A 23167-nucleotide genomic window follows, 5' to 3' on the forward strand; every position below is an offset into this window, starting at 1 on the left:
TTCTCTTAAATTTGCAAGAAATCATATATTTAAGTTACTTGCACAACTCTGTTCTATATTAGAGCATATATAGCTACATATGTACTCACATAAATGCATGCACACATGTGGATATGTGCCCATGAGTGGTTGGTGAGGGGGTACAGCCTTGTCCCTGCAGGCTGTGTCTGTGGTGGCACTGAGGTGGAGATGCTGCTGTCACCATCCTGATGTGTAGGAGCATGGAGGCTGTTGTTGGGAGGTAACAGATTGTGAAGCATAGTTTTCTGCTTTAAAATCAGTGGTGAACCAGGAGTTAACAAGCCTCCTGATTAGTGTCGTGCAGTGTGTGTGTGTGCTCCTGATGTGATGACTGTGCAATAGGTGCTCACAGTATTCTCAGCACTCCCACTTTGGTGCAGATACACAGCTTTCACACCACTCTAACCTTTTTTCCGTTTCCCACTCTTAATTGCAGCTCCAGCCTGTGTGGCTTTGTCTCACCTGTACAAATTGAAGTGCTGTTTTCCTGGATGAATGCACAATGAGGCCTTTTGTACCTAGTGGTTAATTATCAGGCCAGCGGCGTCTGTGTTGGTGTTTGGAAACCATTTACCAAATAAATGTTGTGTTGGGGTTGTGACCCTGTGCTGCATGATGGGGCTGTCGTGCACGGAGGGCTCTGAGTGCAGACACTCCAGCAGAGCCCCTCGGTGGGCTGGCAGTGACCCCCAGCTGTGGGGTTAACCCAACCCCTCCAGTGCCCAGAGTACTCAGTAATTTCCTTTGGATGTTGTGTAAATGACGTAAAGTCCTGCTATGTTTTCCCACTGTTTGATAAATGCTGAGTGCTTCTGTTTGTTAACGTGCATCGTTACACAAAGTACCTCCTCTTACCAATTAGTTGTTTCTAAGAAGTTACAGAAAATGATTTGAATGAAAATTCACAGTACTGAAGTCATGGCTGTGCTGCCTATGCTGTAGGGAACAACCTCTGTGTTGGGTGAGTCAGCCCTAAGTCGTGCAGCAGGAGCTGATCTGCACGGCTTGGAGCTGGACTGCTTCATTGCTGATGGCAGTTTGAGGCCTGGTGCCTATTTTCTGGCTGTTTAGTTTCAATAAATGTTCCATTAAGAGGGAAACCTTCCAAACACAGACTGATATTCTACCTGAAAGATTGAAAATCACGGACTTCTGTGTTCAAAATGAATGTGAATCCACAATATCGATGGTAACCAACTGCTACCAGTGGGCACCTGCTTATCCTATGATTACTTTCCCAGTTCTTTTTTTCTTGTAAGTATAAGGTAGATACATTAGACTGACTTCACAGTAGCACAGACAATATTTTTATGTGTGTTGACATTTTTTCCCAAGAGTTTGATTATTGCTTGAGTGGTGTATTATTATTAAGGGTTGTCATATATACCTTGAACCAAAGACCATTCAGTTGTGTTGGTGCTAAAGAAACCGGTACATCCAGGCCGATTAAAAACTCTCCTAAAACAGAAAAGGAAATTAGCAAAGCCTAAAATCCTCGATAATATCATTACACCAGCATGTGTAGAAAGCAGTGGTATGTAGAAGTTGTGTGCAACTGGCATTTGGTGTGTGTGTGCATGCATTTATGTTAGAGAAGGGATTGTAGTGAGACTCGAACTCAGCCGTTCATCAAGGAGCTTTATTAAATCAGACTCTGCTACAACAGCAGGGTCGGGTCACTTCTAACAAGTGTCCACAGACCCAACATACACACAGGGTATTTATACATTTTTTCAGGGGTGACTTCATAGCAAAAAGGGGGATAACAAAGTGCTGATCGTCTCTTTCAGCTCCTTCCATAACATATTGTCCTCGTTCGTCATGCCTCAGGTAATCTCAGTTCTTTTCCTTAATTCTCTGAAAGAACACGTGCACCTACTCTCATCTAATAGCCAAAATCTCTACTCAAGCATTTCAACACTGATTTCTCATCTATTCTTACCCTGACAATTCTAAGAACTTGATTTATTTGTTGATTAATTAACCTATTGACCCTACCATGGCCATGGGCAGGGCTATACAGGGGTAAATGAGCAGCTTCTGTTGCAAACTCAGTGTAAACCTTACAGTCTCTTCAATAGGTCCCCCATTTTCTATATACTACTTTCCCAAGTTAATAATGATAACCATTAGGTATCCTATTCAGCCTAGGAGCAGACGTTAGCATAAAGAGAAGTTAACAGAACTCTGTACGGACCTTCCCATCTAGGCTCCATCTTATTTTTCCTTTTAAAAACCTTCACTAACACCACATCTCCTACAGAAATGTTATGGACTTTAACATCTACTGGTAATCCTTGATACCAGTAAGCATACTGTTGGATACGGATAAAAGAATTTTGCATATATAACAAGTATTGGGTAAGGTTCTCCTCTCCTTCCAACAATGCAGTTTTTGCTGGTATATAAGATGATGGTACAGCTAAAACTCTCCCAAAAAGTACCTCAGCTGGACTAATTTTGAGTGGATTACGGGGGGTAGTTCTAATATCCCAAAGAACTAATGGCAGGGCATCTGGCCATTTGAGCCCTGTTTCTGCCGTTACCTTTGCTAATTTCTCTTTAATAATCCGATTCATTCTCTCTACTTTCCCTGACGACTGGGGTGATACGGAGTATGTAATGAGAGTGAAATGTTAAGGACTGCGAAAACACGTGCCAGAATTGCTGCAGAAAAATGAGTTCCTCTATCTGAGTCGATCTCTTCAGGCACTCCGTACCTAGGGATTAAATCCCTCAATAAAATTTTGACTACAGTCTTTGAATCATTTTTCTGTGTCGGAAACGCTTCCACCCATCCCGATAGATGATCCACAATCACAAGCATATATTTGAACCCTGCTGCTGCTGGCATATCGGCAAAGTCTATTTGTAATTTCTGAAAAGGATATTGTGAAGGGGGCCTCTTCCCTGACTCGACCTTTGGTTTTATGATTCCGTATCTTTGACAAAGCTCACATCCTGACATTATTCTCCTTGCAGCACTGAAAACTCCTGGTGCAACCCATAGTTGACTTATGCGATTAGCTACTGCTTCTGGGCCCCCATGAGATCGATCATGATGCCATCGGACCATTGTCATCAGGTGCTGTCTCGGCAATAAGGGCTTCTGATTCAGCATCCAGATCCCATCTCTTAATTCTGTTCCCATTTTCTTCCATACCTCCGTTTCCATGCTTGGAACATCCAGATACAGTTGCATAGGATCAGACAATATTGGTAAAGTTTGCATAGCCATAACAGGCACAGCAGCATTAGAGTGAACTGCAACAGTCCGTACAGCTGCATCTGCAAGGCGATTTCCCCTTGCTAGAGCATCTTGGCGTTTAGTGTGTGCTTGTATATATACTACAGCAATTTCTCTTGGTTCTTGAATTGCTAACAGTAGCTCATTTATTAATTGTCCGTGGGCAATTGTCTCCCCAGCGGAGGTCAAAAAGCCTCTTTCCTTCCATAGCGTTCCTACAGCATGACATATCCCGAAAGCGTATTTTGAATCGGTGTAAATATTAACTCACTTACCTCTGCCAAGTCGAGAAGCCTGAGTGAGAGCTATGAGCTCAGCTCCCTGAGCTCCCAGCCCTCCTGGCAATGCTTCAGCAACCAGCACGGTTGTTTCTGTTGTTACTGCATATCCAGTGTATCGTCGTCCGTCTATATAATAGCTGGAACCGTCCGTAAACAAATTAAGCTGTGGTTCAGTCAAAGGTTCATCTTTAAGATCTTGTCTAGGTCTTGAGACAGTCTGCAGAACTCGCACGCAGTCATGGTCGGGTACTTTCCCTTCTGAGTGGGGAAGTAACGTCGCTGGATTCAAAGGTTTCGATCTTTCAATCTTAATATTGTCCGCTAATAAGAGAATCAATTCATATCGTTGGGCTCGCTGGGGAGAGAGAGATTTCTCCGCAAACTGTTTCAGTAGAATTTCAACCTCATGTGGTACTTTCACAATGAGTGGATGTCCCAACACCAGTGTCCTTACTTTTTCAACCAATTCCGCAGCAGCAGCTACCGCCCTAATGCAATACGGTGTTCCCCTGATCACAGGGTCCAAAGAGAGGGAATAATATCCCACTGGTCAATCATAAGGTCCACGTTTTTGAGTCAATACTCCTTTTGCATGTCCTGACATCTCTGTGACATATAGATAGAATGGTTTTGAATAGTCCGGTAATCCTAAAGCTGGAGCGGACATGAGAGCTTGTTTCACTGAAGGAAATGCTGTTTGGAGTTCGTCAGTCCAAGGTATGGGCTCTACTGCCTGTTCTCTAGTAGTCTCTGTGAGGGGCTTAATTAGTTCACTATATCCTAGGATCCATGGTCGACAGAAGCCTGCTTGGCCTAAAAAGGCCCTCATCTGTTTCTTAGTAACTGCTCTTGCAATTGCAGCTACTCTGGATCTAACTTCCTTTCCCCTAATGACAATATGAATCCTAGATACTTAACTTCAGTCTTACAAAACTGCAATTTGGACAAGGAGACCTTATGCCCTTTTTCATGTAATTTCTGACACAAATATTGGGTATCCTTTACACATGCCTCCCGAGTTGCACTTGCAATTAATAAGTCATCTACATACTGTATTAAAGCGGATTTTTCTGGAAGTTCCACATCCTTTAAGTCATTTTTCAAAATTTGGGAAAACAGAGTAGGGGAACTAGTAAACCCCTGGGGTAATCAGGTCCAAGTCAACTGTTTTCCTTCCCAAGCAAAGGCAAATATTGCCTGACTGTTCTGAGCAATTGGAATACTAAAAAAGGCTCCAGTTAAATCCAATACTGTATACCATTGTGACCACGCAGGTATTTCCGTCAGAATTAAAGATGGATCAGGGACTACAGGATGGGGAGCTTCCACATACTCATTTATTGCTCTTAAATCCTGGACAAACCGATATTCAGGATCTCCATCTGCGTCTAGCCGATTCTTATGGGCAAGATATGGATTATTATATGGACTAACAACAAGTCTCAGTATTCCTTCATCCACAAACTTCTGAATTTGTTTTCTCAAACGTGGCAGAGCCTCTGTCAAATAGGATATTGTTTTACTGAAGGAGGGGGTCCCTCCTTAGTTTTTATCTCTACAGGCTTTGCTGACTTCAGGAATCCAATCTCCTGACTATTACGACTCCAGAATTCCTTGGGTATTTCCTTCAATTCCACAGGTATTTCCTGTTTCTGTTTGGGTTCTTTCTCAACCGCAAGAACGTTCCCCAAAAAATTTAATTTCATGGTTTTAGAGTTCAAGTCCAATTTAGTTCCCAATTCTCTTAATACATCTCTTCCCAACAGTGAAATTGGGGAAGTAGGGGAAATTACAAATTGTACCCAAGTCAAACGGTTAGATAATAGTATAGGTAAAGGTTTGGTCAAAACTTTTTCTTCCATTCCCAAAACTCCCTTAATCATCACTGTCTCCAGTGACTTCTCAGGTACATCAAAATTTAAAAGACTTAAAGTGGCCCCAGTATCTACAAGAAAGGTTCCAGGTTTTCCATTGACCTCAGCAGTTAAATGACCTTCAGGTGATAAGACCACTGCCATTTTACTGTGATTGCGATCTCCTCAGAGCAGGTGGTAAGGCTAAGTTCATTCGCTGTTGGTTCGGAAACTCGAGCGTGGGCTGACCTTGTGGGGAGAGAAAAGGTCGAGGTCTCAGTGGGCATTCTCGCTGCATGTGACCTAAATTTCCACAAAAATAACATTCTCTCTCCCTAGGTGGTATCCTATTTTGCTGATTCTGTGGGTATCCACGTCTTCTCCCCCTTATCAAACCTCTTCCTCTCACAGCCCTATGTTGATTTCCTTGCACTATCGCTGCAGCTAAAAAGGTCATATCTTCTCATTTCTCTTGTCTCTCCCTCCGCCTCTCTAGTTGTTTTTCTAATCTTTTCTTCTCTTCTTCCTTTTCCTTTTCTAGTTTTATTTTCTTCTCCTGATCTCGTCCATTATATACAAAACTAGCTACTGAAAGTATCTTCTGCAAATTTTCCCCTTGCCATCCTGGCATGTGTTTTTTAAAATACTTACTGATATCTGGAGCGGCTTGATTTACAAACACGCTGATTGCTAATGGTTCCTGAAAAGTCTGCTCTGTCATTCCTCCATACTGGATCAAGGTTGCTCGCAACCTCTGCCAGTAATCGCTCGGGTGCTCACCTAGTCTTTGCTGACACTCTTGTACTCTTGCCCAGTTAGTAACCCTCTCCTCGCATGCTCGGATGGCCTCTAACAGACCATTTGTGGCAGATTTCCAAGCCTCCATTCCATCGTGGGTATGTATTTCCCAGCTAGGGTCCTGTACTGGCCAGGTAGGTCTGCCCTGTTGATTATTAGACAATTCCCTATCTTTGGCCAAAATTCTTTCTCGCTCCTCAGTAGTAAACAATTCCTGCAATAGGGTTTGCATATCTTCCCAATTAGGTTTGTAATCTCGAATGATGCTTGACAGCATCTTCGCACATTTTTCAGCATTATCTCTCAATCTTGGGAACCTTTCTTGCCAAAGCAATAGATCCCCTGGTTTCCAAGGCTGATGAACCGATACAGCCACTAAAGGTGGCACGTCGGCTGCTGTATTAGGTCCTACCCGTGGATTGGAATGAAATTCCACAACCATTGGAAATTGCCCTGCTTCCTCACTAATACTTTAAGACTCTTCTTTAGTTATTTTCCCTTCTTCATGTTCCTTTATAATCTCGTCAAAGTATGCTAAGAGCTCTTGTTTATTTGCGACCTTTTGAATTTTTACTTTCTTCCTTTTATCTGCCCAATTAATCCATAAAAATAAATAGTCCATTTGGTAAGGATTTCTGTCTTGCAAGATTTTTCTAAGTGTAGTCAGCCTTTTTTCCTGAAACGAACCCTCTGCTGGCCATACTTCGTCAGGACCTGCCCCACGAACCCGGGTTAAGAATGGCCAGTCATCTTGACACAAAGTTACTGCGCGCTTTGGTGATAATCCTGCTGTACCTTCCAATTGTCCCCAGTTACTTAACAATTCTTCTAAGGGAGATCCCCTTGGTATCCAGGGAGTTCCTTCCATAACTATTCGCCAAGAAGATATAAAAGGTCCCAATAAGAGCAGCCTGAGGAGTATTCTTGAGGGACTCGAACCCTCTCTGTTTTCTCGGAAAGTAGGATTCGAACCTACGATCCACCACTCGTCAGTTCAGCTCTCCAGGGTACTCACCTAATCAGTGCTCCTGATGTCCCATCTGGGATGCCAAAACTGTTAGAGACGGGATTGTAGTGAGACTCGAACTCAGCTGTTCATCAAGGAGCTTTATTAAATCAGACTCTGCTACAACAGCAGGGTCGGGTCACTTCTAACAAGTGTCCACAGACCCAACATACACACAGGGTATTTATACACTTTTTCAGGGGTGACTTCATAGCAAAAAGGGGGATAACAAAGTGCTGATCGTCTCTTTCAGTTCCTTCCATAACATATTGTCCTCGTTCGTCACGCCTCAGGTAATCTCAGTTCTTTTCCTTAATTCTCTGAAAGAACACGTGCACCTACTCTTATCTAATAGCCAAAATCTCTACTCAAGCATTTCAACACTCATTTCTCATCTATTCTTACCCTAACAATTCTAAGAACTTGATTTATTTGTTGATTAATTAACCTATTGACCCTACCATGGCCATGGGCAGGGCTATACAGGGGTAAATGAGCAGCTTCTGTTGCAAACTCAGTGTAAACCTTACAGTCTCTTCAACAATTTATATAGCTATATCCACATACATATTTTATCTAAGTATGCATATATATATACATATACACTTACATATAATTTATGCTATATACACATACATGTGTGTGCTGTCTCACTTGTCATATGGCTAGCTGGGAGCTAACCTGGCAAAAACTAACCAAGAAGGAGCACTGATAGTACTGTGTTAGGAGCAGGAGAAAAAATGGTGAAAGTGCAGTGTCAGTAGGGAAGAAGGAGGTGAGGGTGGCATGAAGATTAAGGTTTAGAATCATAGAACTGCATAGGTTGGAATGAACCTTTAATGTTATCCATATTTTTCCAACCATCCTGCTATGGGCTGGTTGCCTCCCAGCAGCTCAGGCTGCCCAAAGTCACATCCAACTTGGCCTTAAATACCTACAAGGATAGGGGACCACAACTTCTTCTATTCCAGCGCTTCACCACTCTGAGTAGAAAGGTCTGAGGAGTTGCATATACCCTTAACTGATGGGTTTCCTGGTGTCCACGTGCCATGCCTGGCCTGTCCTAGGCAAACTGCACTCTCACTCCCTGCTCTTTAGAATTGGTCTAACCTAGCCTGGCTAGTCCACAGGTTGACCCAACCCCAAGTCTAAATACCTATTTTCCTTATTTATTTATTTTTTCCCCCTTCTCTTTCTGAGGGAAATGTTTAGGAGCGTGGCATGTAGCCAAACTCAGAGATGGTTCCTCTCTCCAGGGTTCATCACTCTGTTTGGTTGTATCAGGGCAGTGCAGTTATTGCACTAATTGAAGTAAAGCTCCATCCGTTCTTCAGCTGCTACCTGAATTTACAACTCAGATGGAGAGGGACATTCTGAGCACATTTCTGTAGCAATAAGAAAACATTTTAAGTTATTCAGTAGTCTGTTGAAGCTCTGTTGTAAATATTCCTTGCACTTCATAGGGACTTATGTATACCTCTCTGTCTCTCTCTTCCTCCTTTCTTGGTTTATGTTCAATGGCTAATGTTACTCAAATACATCCTAGTAGCTGGTCTCAGACAGTCCAGTGGCAGTGAGATGCAGTGAGTAATTAAGTTCTCCTCATTGATGAAGATGTTACCTCTCTTGGTTGACTCTTCCTTTGTCCAAGCGTGTTGACCAGTGGCACCAATTCACACTGCCATCCCAGTGGGAGAACAGTGATGACTCAAGTGCCACGTAGTGTAGATGTGGCATTTAGGGACTTGTTTAACGGGCATGGTGGTGGTGGGTTGATGGTTGGACTTGAGCTAGAGGATCTTTTCCAACCTTTATGATTCCTTAGCAGACATGTTACTCCTAAACTCAATGCTATGGGACATTTATATCCCTTTGGATTCCTGGGGGGAACCAAAGGTGCTTCCTGTCCTCAGAAAGAGCCTGAGACTGCATCTGTGCTGTTGCTCACACAAAGCAGCCAGGCAATCTGCCTGTATTTATTTTTTTTAAATGCCTTTGAGTAAATTGAAGTAGTTAGTGTGATCCTTGCTTTTAGAGCTGTTTGAGATGAGGAAAACACCTTTTCAGAGTTTTGTGGGTTTTCTTTCAGTAGAAATGGATGAAATTGAAAAATTGCAGAAACTGCATTTGTAAATGGTGAGTCACCAGTGTCTGAGAAACAGTAGGCGCTGGTAAGTGATGAGAAAATACTGGTGTTTCTTGTACTCCTCCGTGTGACTCACTGTTCCCACATGAAGCTGTGGCTTCTCATCTCTTTGATTTTCTTGACAGTAGGTGTTAGAGCTCTTCATTTGGGAATTATGTCTTTTTTGCAATGGCTTGCTTTTAGCAAATAATGTACAATGGAGATGTTACCCAGACGGGACCCTTAGCAGCTGGTTTGGAAAAAATGGAACTTCTCAGGAAGTTTGGAAGAATTGGAAGAACTATGGAATTCTGAATATGAGAAATTAAAACTGGATTACATTTAATAATGCAGGATGCAAGGTCATGTACTGAGGGATTAATGAGGAATTATGCTGTAAGTGAGGGGTTCTTCGGTCAGCATATTGGAGGAAAAAAACCACGAGCCTCTTGTTAGGATGTGAGATGTCTGAGTCATCCGTCTAATAGAGCCCTGACAAAGCTAGATGTTCTTTGTCAAAGTATTTCCACTAGAGATAAAGAAATGTTTGTGATATTGTATAAAAAATGAGACCTCATTCGAAAAAGTTCAAAATGAAGTAAGGCTCAGGAAGAGCTGAAGGTATAATAGAAAAATAGGAAAAAGAATGCATGCAGGACATATGCGTGCATTCCCGTATGAGAAGGCTCTAAAAATGCTGTGTTGCTTACACTAAGAAAACAGAAGTTGTTGGGGGGTGAGCACAGCTGGGATGGGCAGCTTGGAAGAGAACTCCTGCATGGATGGGGACACAGGTGTGCATGGTTGGCAGATAGGATAGGTTATTCCTATGATTCTATCACAGGAATCATTAAGGTTGGAGAAGCCCTCTCAGCTCTCACTGCCCACATCCCTCAGTGCCACATCCACACAGCTCTGAACACCCCCAGGGATGCTGACCCGCACCCCTGGGCAGCTGTGTGGTGCTGAGTGCTCTATGGAAAAGAGATTTCCCATAATACTCAACCTGATTCTCCCCTGGCATAACTTAAGGCCATCACTTCTCATCACAAACTCACTTTTCCACAAGAAAGTTATGGAAAGCTTAAATCAGATGGCGTGTGTTGCAGTCCTGATGGTTTGAACTTGGTGTGTTGCTACATGCAGTCTGTTTCCTATGTGAAGTCAATCCTGGGGATTATTCGCTGTGCTGGCTGAAATCAGCCCAAAGGGGTAAGGTTTTATCACAAGTGACCCACGTATGTTGTGAAGTTGTTCGTGTGGATCACAGTTTGATGTGCCTTTGGCAAAGTCAGTGTTCATTATTGTGTTGTTCTGAGTTAAAACAGCAACTAAAGAACATCTCTGAAAGATTTATTTTCTAAATCTCTCTGTCTCATCAGTTTTTGTGCAATCTGTGTGCACTTCATACCTATCAGCTCGAGGCAGGAATGTCACGACCAATGGACATGATGATGGTGGTAGGGTTCTTTCCTGTTGTTAAGGTGAACCTTTTTGTGCTCGTGTGATTTCAGTCTCAAAATGTAAGCTGATGTTTTTAGCCTTGATTGCACAGTTTCAGGTTCTGACTAGAATAAAACATAACTATACGGAAACACTGGTAATGTGTTTTAGACACATAGTTTTATTGGTGAGAACTGAGGCTGATGTGTTTTCTGCCAAAAATACTGTGAAACGATTCTTTGGAATTATTTCCTGTAGGCAATAATGTTGATAATCTTGTTTTGTTTTTCTTTACTAAGCATCTAAAGTTATGATTACAGTCTTTGTGTTTTGACTGCCCCTCTTTGGATTAAGCAATAATTCTGTGCATTGGTGAGCTGCAAAAGTAGTTCTTAAAAGTTCTATGAAAAATGGAAGTTTTGCATAATATTTTACTATCAGTAATTGGCATTCTTCTGTGACAAAAGCAGTGGGTATGTTTTCTTCCAGTAACTTGAAAGCTCAGGAGGTTGCTATTATCTAAAATTTTCCATGTAAGGTATTTCAAATGAAACGAGGAATGCCATCTATTAAATTTTTCGGTCTGAGTCACAAATGAAATTGTGAAGCCAATCATCCAATAGAGCATCAATAATGTAAGTCTCTGCTGTGGCTTCACAGTTAGCATTGTCCTGTTCCTGTTGTCATGACTATGAATACGTATCTATGGAAATCATTTTAAACCCATATTTATGTTGATCATATCTTAAATGCAGTGAAACTATGTATAAGGAAAGTCAAAGGATCAGGGTTTCTAAGCAGAATCTTAACAGATATACAAGAAATATGTAGTCACTTGTTTTTGAAGCAATATAAAGTCATGTAGATTAGATTCAGCTTTGGCAGAACACGTCAAAATTAACAGCAGGTATTTCACAGAAGTTAGGTTTGCAAATTGGAAGTATCTACCAATAGAGAACTAAAGATCTTATACTTTTATCTAGCTAAGACTTCATTTTGAATTGGAAAAAAAAAACAAAAAAAACACAAAAAATGTAGTTTAAACATTGTATGTATTGAATACTGGCATTCCTCTGTAAATATCATTTCAGTACAGAAAATGGCATGTATCACTAAGGAGCATCTTTGGCAATTTAAAGCATTGTTTGAAACGCTGTCAGATAAAGTCATTTTATTCTTGTTCCCTATTTCAATATTGCTCTGCTTTGCCTTTAAGATAAGTACAAACATTTGTCTTTTTTGATGTTGGAAGACTGCAGATATGGCCTCACTTGTTTCGGTGGTTTCATCTCAGCAGCGGTGAGCCAATAAAAGATTCAGAAAGATCTTCAGATATCTAAAACGTGGCAAAATCCATTCAGACTTTTCAGCTATTAAACCTTCTTTGTAAATCTGATAATTATTATTTCCATTAATCCTGAAAATGGAATTATACAAGTCATTCTTGTGACTTAAGAACGTTAGTCCCATTCATTTCAATAATATTTATAATGCTGAAATCCTTGCCACCTCCAGGCTGCTGTTTTAGGAAATCGATTTGCAAAACCACAGGTTGTGTGAAGTGTGTTGAAGTCAACGGAACTGAATTTATATCAGCTGAGAACATGTCCAGGAACATCTAAATATAGGTTTAAAAGCTTTGCTTTAGACTGCTATTTTTGAAAGGCTGTTCCACTTTTTTCCTAGTTTATTATAAAGATGTAAACTGTTTCTTGCACTTTGAGATTACAAATGTTTTCATCTTTCATGATGGCCTGTTTTCTTTAAATAGTAACTCTGGCTGAGTTTAATAAATCACATTCCAAAAGACTTAGTACTCTGGCAATACATTATTAAACCATTGCCAGTGTTTTAATAAGGCTCTACTACCGCATATCTTTGTTAGGCTGTTCTGAGCTGAAAGTACCTGCTGCTGAGGGAAGATGCGTCAAAATGCTTCGTGTGGCTTTCCTTTGTAGGAGCAGTTTGTGACCATGCCAGAAGAATGTCCCTAATTCTTATTGCCCAGAGGTAGCAGTGGCCATTTTTTGCTGTTTGTCCTGTGGGGAGGTGATACAGCCAGAACTTCTTGTAGCCCTCTGAAGGAGTGCTGGCACTTCTTCTGCCACCTGGGTAACCCTGACCACAGTTCAGCTTGGGAACCATGCTTAGTGGCTCTTTTTCAACCCATGCCGTTCTGTGATTCTATGGAAAACTTCCATTTAGCAGATCCGAATTTGATTTCTGTTTTATACCTGACTAGCAGGGTTAAATTCCAGATAGAGTCTTCACAGTGCCAAGTGATGGGTGGGGAGAGCGTTTACAACCATGAAGAATCACTCTGGTTCACCTTGCACTCATTTTGTTCTTAATTATACTGGAACCCTGAGCTCCTCCCAGAGCACTGTGGAGCTAAAGACACAGAGAGTTCTCTCTGACTGTTATTAATGAGATCTAATTAGCGTGCTCAGCTTTCTTGGGTACGGCTGTGTTACGGTACGCGAGGAAATTGCTCAGTATGCTCAGAGCACCATAAGTTGGTATTCTTTTAATTCTACTTGACTAAAAAACATCTGCAGAATGGAAACTCCTGCATACAGTCAAAACTGCAAGGGGAGTTTAGAGACATTTGTATTTGTTGCTGCATCAAGACGCAGAAGCTGTACCTGCAGATGTCTCTGCAAGGACAGCCTGAGCAGTGCCCTGCAGCACATCAGTCGTCCCCTGAAGGCCACCAGCCAAGCAGTGCCCAGCCCAAGCTCTGGTCTGTTGTGCTGAAGGTTGCCTTTGGCACCCCTTCCCTCCAGTGCTGGGAAATTCTCTGCGCCGTGAGATGTCTTATTTGTGTTACCCGAGAAATCAGAAGCGGTGGTGCAAAACTCGAAGGCTCTCAGCTGCGTATATTCTGACACTTAGGAGATATGATTGACTATTCTGAAAAACTGTGGAATACGTATGTGTGAATGGATTGCAGTGGTCTTTATTTTTATATCATAATTACTTCCATCCCTCTTCCTCAATTAGTACAAAGATCGTTCGTCAGTCACATCATTTTTCATCTTGGATTCATCCTTGCCTTTTCCTAGCTCATCTTCATTTCATTTCTGTGGCTTTACCTGCAGGAATGTTCCTGTTTTTTCTACATGTTGGTGATGTCTTTGGGCCACGTTTGAGTAGAATCAGGAATCAGACTGTCTGTGTTGAGGGCAACATCCTTTGGTTCTTGCTTTCAGGTTAGATTGTTCAGGTGATTTTACTCCTCAGGATTCATTAATGCCCATTGGACTTGGTTTATCCTGGCTGATATTGTGACCAAGTTGATATTTAGCTTGGGCCTTCTCCTTGCTATCTGGCAAATGAAAGGTTGGGGCAAAGTGGTATTTTCAGCCTTGAGTGTCAAAATGGCTCCCAGTGCCTTCGAAAGCCGTGTTGGGAAAGAAGTTGGTGTGCGATTGAGGGTCAGAGCTGTGATGATTTCACCTTTCTCTGTGATCAGCTGTGCAAACCTTGCCAGCTGCAGTGTGATTCATTGCCAGGTGCTGAGCCAAGAGGTTCATTTGGAGACCTGATCCCTTTCCACCACAAACAAAACCAGGTGGAATTTAGGTCTCTGTGCAGAAAGCCTTGCTTTAGCTCAGTGACATGTTTTTAACATCCTTACACTTAGCACACACAAGTTTTTTGCAGAATGACCTGCATGTTTTTGTTCTGACTGAGCCATGAATAGCTCTATTTCCAGTTTCTGTGTGGAGGATGTCTTTCTTGGTGGTGCTTTTTATTTTAAACCCTTGACATAGGATTAGGTAAAGTCTCCCAGTCTTCAGTGCTGTAGGACAATGGGCTGTGTTCAGACACCTTCTGCGCCAGCAGTTCCATCTTTTGGACATTGAGATTGGTTTTTCTAACCTTAGCACTGGAAGATGGAGAGTGTGCCCTCACCCATCAGCTGAGCGTGTTCAGTGGCACAAGCAGCAGTGGAGGTGAAGGCTGCAGGTCTTTGGGTGCCAGAAATGGCAGCATCAGGAGCACCAGCATGAGTTGGCTGTGTTGAGGTGGTTCTCCCAGGCTGTGCTGTGGAACCCAAACCACGCTGGTGTGCAAAGAGTAGTGCAGCCTGCCTCTCACTCCAGTAGTTTGATCCAGGTTAGCAGTGTGGCTGCATTTTGCAGTGATGTTCTGACAGCCGTGCAGGAGGTGGGCTGCCTGCTCCTGGCTGTAGTAATGATCAGGCCATAGAGAAATAGCAAAGCAACACGGAGTTAGTTTAGGCATCATCCCATGATCTTTGCTGTATCCTCTCATTTGTGGGTTGATATTTAAAGTAGCAATATATACGTTCTTAAATATAATTGAAGTTGAAATAAATGCTGTTTTGGTAGTTATTTCACGTATATGCATATGTTTCACTCCATGTATAACAATTTTTAGTATCCTCAGAATCAGTTTTTCGTTACACATATTCTGTTATTTTGAAGCCTAGGTAGGTTTGATTGTTTATGACAAATTAATTTATATGCATGGGTCTTTGCTTTCCAATATCTAGAATATATTTTACATTCTGGGCATGGGTCATGTTGTCCTGAGATTCACTGAAAGTCATCATAGAATCACAGAATGGCCTGTGTTGAAGAGGACCATGATGCTCATCCAGTTCCAACCCCCTGCTGTGTGCAGGTCACCAACCAGCAGACCAGGCTGCCCAGAGCCACATCCAGCCTGGCCTTGGATGCCTGCAGGGATGGGGCATCCACAGCCTCCTTGGGCAACCTGTTCCAGTGCCTCATCTTTGGGCAGAAGACATTCAAGACCAAGTTCACTTGAATATAAGGGAATCATAGAATGGGCTAAGTTGAAAAGGACCACGATGATCATCCAGTTTCGACCCCCTGCTATGTGCAGGGCAGCCAACCAGCAGACCAGGCTGCCCAGAGCCACATCCAGCCTGGCTCACTGCTGAGATTTCCATGTAGTCCATTAAGTGCAGCATAAGGAAACAGGTGATGCAATGTAATACTTCATCCCTGTTTAAAATTTAACTGTTCTGCAACATTTAACATAGGTGACTAACATTAAGTGCTGTTTTTACAATGCAACTCCTGAACTGATTAATTAATAAAGTTATATTGTAAGGTTTAAAGTACTAGAAATGGAAGAGTCTCCTGAATGTGATGTTTTTAATAACTTTAACAGAAAAATTACTACGTACAATAAAAGTGTGGGGAAACATTGTTTGAAATGAATACAGCAGTTAGGCCATTAGTGGGAGCACGTTTGCATTAGTTGCTTTTTATTTCTTTGGGAAATATTGGTATCTGTTTATCACAAACTCATACAAACATAACTGTAAGCTGCTGCTCAGGGAAATGCAGTGTGTAACTGTAATCGCTCTGCCAGGCCTGTCACTGGGAGAGTGGGGCACAGGAGGTGTGCATTTGTGTTTTTTTCCATGAGCTGTTAAAGCAAGGCATTTTCCTGGTGATTTAATGTATTTACAGCCTGTGGGTAAGTAACTTCTAAACAAGGTAATGAAAGCAAACATGCAAGAACATATGTTGGGCAGTGTCTGTAATCACGATGGCTTCTAACTGATACCACTGAATTTTGCAGTTTGTTACGTCTTATGTAGTGTGAATGTTATTCAAACTGGTGTGAGTAGTGCTGGTTTTTCTCCAAATATTCAACAATCTTTCTCTTTATGTTGATTCTTGCACACTTGTAGTTTCTCATGAGCTTATTACACTGCACACAGTGCCCCCCTCTGTGAGCTCTGCAATCTCCTCCATGCAACTCCTTGCCTGTGGATGGAGGAATGGATCCAAATGTGATCTGGATTAAGATTTATGTGAAAAATTTGGCTGCAAGTTTTATTATCACATTAATTAAATTACATTACGTCATTGAAGCAATGAATATTTAACTGAGCATTACTCATAACTGCACCTTCCCTGTTCCTCCGTCATAAAATGACCACGCATAAAGAAGTATAATGGATCTTTTTGGAAGAAAAATATAAGTAGTTGCATGAAAGAGACAAAAATATCGCAGAGTGGTGGGAAATGGGATGGGATGTTCATTCCTGTGGGTACCTTTGCAGTGTGCTTTGTCTTCTGGCAGAGTCCCATAGCGGATTGCTGAAATTCATTTGCCTCCATACAAATGCTGCTGTTTCTGAAACTACTTGTTTGTCTGTCATGAGAAACCGTGCCATCGTGTTTTGAAGTTGTAGTTTAAAGTTATTTTCTATAATCAATTTGCAGTGCTGTAAAACAGAGCTTTTAAAGCAAATGTTACATTCAGAGGTAGAATACAAATATGAAACACAGAAATGAGAGAGAAATACCTGTGAGTGTGCATACACCAGTGCTCTGATGGCAAAACCTTTAACGTCTGTGGGTGTAGGTAATGATGAAATTGCAGTGCTCACGTGCTGAGGTGCTCTCTCCAAAGCAGCAACCAGCCAGTGGTGGTTGAGTAATTGCAGTCGTTTGTCCTGCAAGCGCACTGCAAGGCGAAGTGTGCATTCATGGAAAGGATCCTCATAAAGTTAATGAGAATCTTAGTGGCAGTGAGGCAGTCTGTTGTCAAAAAGTGTTTGCAATCACTAGTGGAATCGCTTTCTCCATTGAGATGACTTAATTAAAAAAAAATTTGTATTCAATATTTGCATCTTGTATCTGAGCCTCAGAAATGTGAACTGGTCTAATAATAATTAAGGCACAATGGTGAAAGTTTCCAATGCGGCACGTGAGACCAGGTTGAAACATTTTCAGTGACTTAGAAGTTATTTAATGAGATATTGAGTGTAACTGATCTGACTTAAGTACGTTACAGCTTTGTTTAAAAAGTGCTTTTGTCTGGATTTGTAAAATTGCAGTCAGCTCTTGCATGATATTTCCAAAGAGAATTACAGTGGAGATAGAGGACCAGAGGGGTTAAAGACATCGTTAGCTAAAATTTTAATGGAGAGCATAATATCAAACAGAGCCCTTTGGGGAAACGAGTGGAAAATGTTCGTGTTTGCAGGTGACTTCATTATCCTTCTTCACTGTCATCATGTGCCGTGCCAGTGGGGCACTTACTGCCTTGCAATGGCTCCCAGTCTTCCAGACGCTCTTGCATACTTAAGAGATACTACTGAAAGATAAAATATTTTCATCATCTCTTTTGGTTTTATAGCAATAATATTTCAAAGTAATGAATACTATAGGAACAAAAATGCAGTAAGAAGCAGACTGGGAATTGGAGAGAATCAATCAAGAGTTATATTACTGACTTAGAAGGGGGGGTCACGGTATAGTGTATAAAAAGCCACTTTCTGTTTAATCATGTGCACTCAGTCTTGACTAATCATAGTTATATTGATAAGTATTGTTTCAGATTTAACCACTCCATGCTTTAGGCTTGAACTGCATCATCCTGGTTTGCACCTTGTCTTCCAAAAATAGGTGTTACTTTTCCACCGAAGAGGCCCAGATGTATTTTAATAACTCTTCCCTGCAGAACATTAATTTCTCTAAAGAACAGAAGCGCCTCCAGTGCTTGATCTTCCTTTGTGACCCTAACGTTCGTTCCTTGAAGTTGAGCTAAAAGATGGAGGAATGCAGGAGGTCAGTTGTGGAGGCTGTTTACTTAAAGAAAGTAATAAAATACATGATTTCTGCAGCTTAAGAGCCAAGTATTTGTTTATCTACATGATTTTTCATTTCAATAACCTATGCTTAGCAGAAAATGCCTTCTACTGAAGGATGATATTTGCATTTTTGTCAAACAATTGTTTTTTTTTTAAGTATTTTAGAAAACAAAACATGAAGTTTTCTCATAATATATATGCCTCATTGTTCTCTATCCAAGCCTATCACATCATTTTTCTGTATCTGAAATTTCAAAGCAAATCTCCATTGTTTGATCGTAGCATCCTTAACGATTGGCTTTACTTCTGATAGAGAATACAGAGAAAAAATGGTCCATAGCAGCGATCCCATCAGTAGAGACTGTAATAATTTTTGGATTAGGATCAACTCTGAGTACCTCAGAAGGCCTCTAAGTAGTAGAGTGGTTGTAGTTCATACTAAATTCTTTAATTATTTGTATCCTTTCATTTCTTTCTGTTTTTTTATCTATCACCACCGGAATGTAGTGCTGTGTTCAGAGCATGTTGGTCTACCAGCATTGAGCAAGAAGTTCTGCAGCAGCAGCGTTATGTCCGTGGAAACAAAGGCAGGATTTAGTTGATTGCATTTGAACTTTATCCGTAACAGGACAGCAGTGTTTTATGCCTTTTGGAAGGGATCAGTTTTAGGGACATGGCCAGGGGGCACGGTGGGGATGGGTTGGGCCTGGGGGTCTTGGAGCTCTTTTCCAATCTGAATGGTTCTGCGATCCCACGATCCTGGCCCAGGCTGTCCTCCAGATAATGCCAGGAAGTGCTGGCAGAGCCAAAGCTGGGTGAGGGACACTGGCTGGCACGTTGCACCACCTGCACAGCACATGCCCTGTCCCACGTGCCTTGTTTAGTGCAGCACTGGAGGAATATAAGCATTATTATTCCAGTTTTTCAAAATGATTACAATCTTTATGAAATATTTATAATGCTATTTGGTTTAAATTGAATAACCTCTTTTATAAAGTATTGACTGCTGTTCAAAATCACTTACTAACATCGAGTCACTCGTCACAAACCGTAGAGATCAATATATTCAAATGAAGATGCTATTTAAACTCAAGTGTTGTGGTAATTTTGAATGCAACTTCCCAGCCTTGGCTTTGTACAACCATAGGTTCTGACGCTGTAGTGTGTGTGAAGTGGCAGTAGTATGCATCCAGCAGGGATGTGAGCGGTGCTGTGTGCTGCACAAGAGCAGAACATCCTTCTCAGTAAGAGCAATCACACTACCTTCCATCCTTCAGCTGGTGTTACAGAGCTGCTCAGCAGTTTTCTTTCCATTTTGAATTTATCTTTGCTGTTTTGGGATTACTCCTTTGGGTCGATGCCTGTGGTATTCTGAGCGTAGTTTTTTAAACATCTGTGTGTTCTTAAAAGCTTGCCTGTATTCACACTGATGGATTCTAAGTGCTTTTCGCAGTTGGTGAGCATGGATGCCACGTGTGATTCTCACATGTGATTGAGAGAACCATTTTTTCTCACAATTTGGAGATAAACCAGGGAGATTTATCCCGTTCGCTTCCTTAAATCAAGAATCTCACCCAGTCATTTTTCACTTTTATGTCACTGTTTCAGTTACCTGTGCCCAAGCAACAAAAGTGCCTTTTTAGCCATTACATACACGGTGACCAGTTGCAGACATAAATCCAGATGATTCCTCATTTAAAGCCCTTTACTCCATAATGCACGTTTGAAATTAACTTTCTGTTTGCTTTCACATGCTGCCTTCCTATCCCACGCTCTCTGATAATGCTGGGCAGGAGGATAAGCTGCTGGGGCTGACATTGCATCGCTCCTCTCCAGCCCAGCCGTGCCCTGCAGCACAGGGCCTCGGGTCTCAAACAGATCCCTGAGTTAGAAATGAAACCTGTGTGCTGCTTTTCATCCATTTGCAACACCAGGTCAATGCTCTTCCAGCTTTGGGGAGGTAACAGCCACCCTTTGCATTTCTGCTACAAAAAGCTAGAATGCTTTTTAGAAGTTCATAAAGAAACCAATCATAAACTTGCAAATTAATTTAGTTATCACAGTTGATACAGTTTTCAGTTGCTTGCAAATGAGTCATTTTCCTTGAGAAAACATGCAGAAGCGTACCAAGATTTTGTTTATTTTTATATTTGTGTAACTGTTGCTAGTTTTCCAGTTCCAGAACTTTAGCTGATATCCAAAAGAAGTGCTTTGTTCTCATTTGCAGTTTCCACCTGATCTAACCCTTTTTACAACAGCAATATCACTTGAGCCTTATTCTTATCTAAGGAAAAGGTGATCAACTCTTTCCAAGGAAAAATTCCACCTTAGATATTTCCCTTTCTGTTGCAGGTCGATGCACAAGCTGACTCAGCTGGAGAGACTTGATTTGGGCAATAATGAATTCTCTGAACTGGTAAGAAATGCCCCTTTTCAACAGACACCCGTGGCATTTTGTGCTCTGGTTTGGCCATTGGGCTTCTGCTTGAAAGGCATTAAGGCATTGTGGCCACGTGCAGCTGTAGGAGCAGTCTGCTGCCTTTGGGAAAGTGTCTGCCTAATAAGAGGAACTGAGAAGAAAATTAAAGTTGAGGGGAGGAATTATGATCATCTATATTAACCTCAGTGAACACCGGAGGAAAAGAGAATCGTTAATCATCACAGGAACAAATAGCACAAAATGACCACTAATTAACTTAACCTGGAAATTAGAAGTTATTTTAACCATCAAAAAAGAAAAAGAAAATTCAATAGAATTAGCTCAGGCAAAATAAATTACCTTCCAATTATTGACTAATTGTTTTTTAATAGAAACACATTATGTGGCTGCACGTAGAATGGAGGGACTGAGCTGTGGGTGGGTGGGTTCCTTCCTGCCCAATGCACCGTGTGACTGGGCAACAGGAAGGGAACTTCTTATGAGAATTGCAGTATTCCAAGGAATTTAGACTACAGGAGATATTTAGACTGACACATTTGATGGAAGTGTCCATAACGTGATCTGTTCTTTTCCTCAGCCTGAGGTTCTCGAACAAATACAAAATCTGAAGGAATTATGGATGGACAATAATTCTCTGCAAATACTACCTGGGGTATGAACATTTACTTTATGTAATCTAATCTGTGGTACTGATGATGAACAGTTCACTGTGCAGTAAATGAGTGCATATGCGTTTCCTGAATAGGTGCATATTTTCAGTTAATTCTAATATCATTACCAAGAAATAAAATGCTCAAAATAGCCACGCAAATGAAGACTTTCCAAATGTTGTGCTGTTATGTGATAGTAATTAAATTGGAGTGTACCTGTTTTATCTGAGCCTTGTGCAATTTGCATTGTGAGGGAAGTTGCTTTCCACTGTCTTCTCCGCAGACCGTTGGTACATTTCAGTGTAAGGAAAGCAACAACATCAATTTTGCTGATTTTCTTGGTGAAACGTCATGTCTAGAACAAAGTGACCATCCTGGGATAATGGACCAAGAAGCAGATTGCTTCTGTTGGCTTCGAGCTCCACATGCCAACAGATTTTCAGAGAAATTTTGTCTAGTTGCTCGTTGATGTTGTAGCTGCACTGAATGTATTACGCAGTAACCTGTTGGGATTAACCTCTCATAACTGAACTATGAATATCTGAAACCTGATTTTAGACTTCACAAGATGTAGGCAGTCGATATGACACAGAAATGCACTGCTGCCATATGTCACCCCAGTGCTGCTGTGGGTGGGTGAGCTGAGTCGTGTCCCTGGGATCCAGGTCCAACCAAAGAAAGTAATAAGGCCATGTGGCACTGAGAACTCAAATTCCCCCTAGACTTAATGAATCCAGAACACCCGAATCAGTTTTGTGTTCACTGTTGATCTTGGTGCAGGTCATCTGCAGAATTATAGGCTGGTTTCATGGCAATGGGCAGCATTTTAATAGGCCTTAAATTATCACCTGGGCTCACAGAGCATCTGATTTTCAGCTCTGCCCCATGCCTTTCCTTCTGCAGCTTTCTGAAGAAATCCCAATACTGATTCAGTGAACCAAATAGAAAAGCATGCTGTGAAAACCAGTAGAAGTCTGTATTGCAGTTGTTTGTCTTTAAACTTGGAAATTGGCATGCCATGTCTGTCTGTTGAAGTAACGCTCTGTAACATGCTATTAAGTCTATAGGGAAGTTAAAACAGCTCGTGTACCTGGATATGTCAAAAAACAGGATAGAAACTGTTGATTTGGACATATCGGGATGTGAAGGACTTGAAGACCTCCTGTTGTCATCAAATATGTTGCAGCAACTGCCAGACTCCATAGGTGAGAAAAGCTCCTGTTTTTACACTAGACTTCGTGATAAAGCTGGAACGAGGGCTGCCATTAAACTCCAAAGGAATTAATTGGGCACATCTGGTATTGGGGCAGTCCATAAAGACTGCTTTGAACTTCAGAAAAAAATAAATAAATCCATGGTTAGGGGGCCTAGATTATTCTGATTTGTATTTTTCAAGAAACTAAACAAGGATACTGTTGACCTGGTCTAAATTAGGATGGAAATATAAAAGTGGTTATATTAACAGTATTAAACTCCTGAAGAAAATTAGTTACAGTAGTGCAATTCCAGTGATGGCATTAAAAGAAGAAACAGTTCAACCTATTCATTTTCTGTTTTGACTATATTGCATATGTAGAATTTCTGAATTATTTAGAACGCAGGATTTCTGGAAGGTAAGTGTCTGTAGGTACATGGCTCTGTACAACCGATCCCTTAGGTTTGTTCAGGAGCACTGCAGGTCCCTCCTCTCTTCT

General features: G+C 41.4%; 1 protein-coding gene and 1 pseudogene across 8 annotated transcripts in view; one reads left to right on the forward strand and one right to left on the reverse strand.

Moving 5' to 3' along the window:
• The window catches only part of LRRC7 (leucine rich repeat containing 7), a 198980-nt gene that overhangs the window by 132785 nt on the left and 43028 nt on the right, over positions 1–23167 (forward strand). For all 8 annotated transcript variants that reach the window (XM_090146844.1, XM_090146845.1, XM_031604275.2 and 5 more), the window contains 3 exons: positions 20736–20799; positions 21401–21475; positions 22534–22678. In XM_090146844.1, the coding sequence (XP_090002970.1) occupies positions 20736–20799; positions 21401–21475; positions 22534–22678 (284 nt within the window). The remainder of the gene's footprint in view (positions 1–20735; positions 20800–21400; positions 21476–22533; positions 22679–23167) is intronic.
• LOC149916924 (uncharacterized) lies at positions 5613–7068 on the reverse strand (annotated as a pseudogene).

This window comes from Phasianus colchicus, chromosome 9 (assembly GCF_987193195.1).
Source record: "Phasianus colchicus chromosome 9, bPhaCol1.hap1.1, whole genome shotgun sequence".
Taxonomy (NCBI): Eukaryota; Metazoa; Chordata; class Aves; order Galliformes; family Phasianidae; genus Phasianus; species Phasianus colchicus.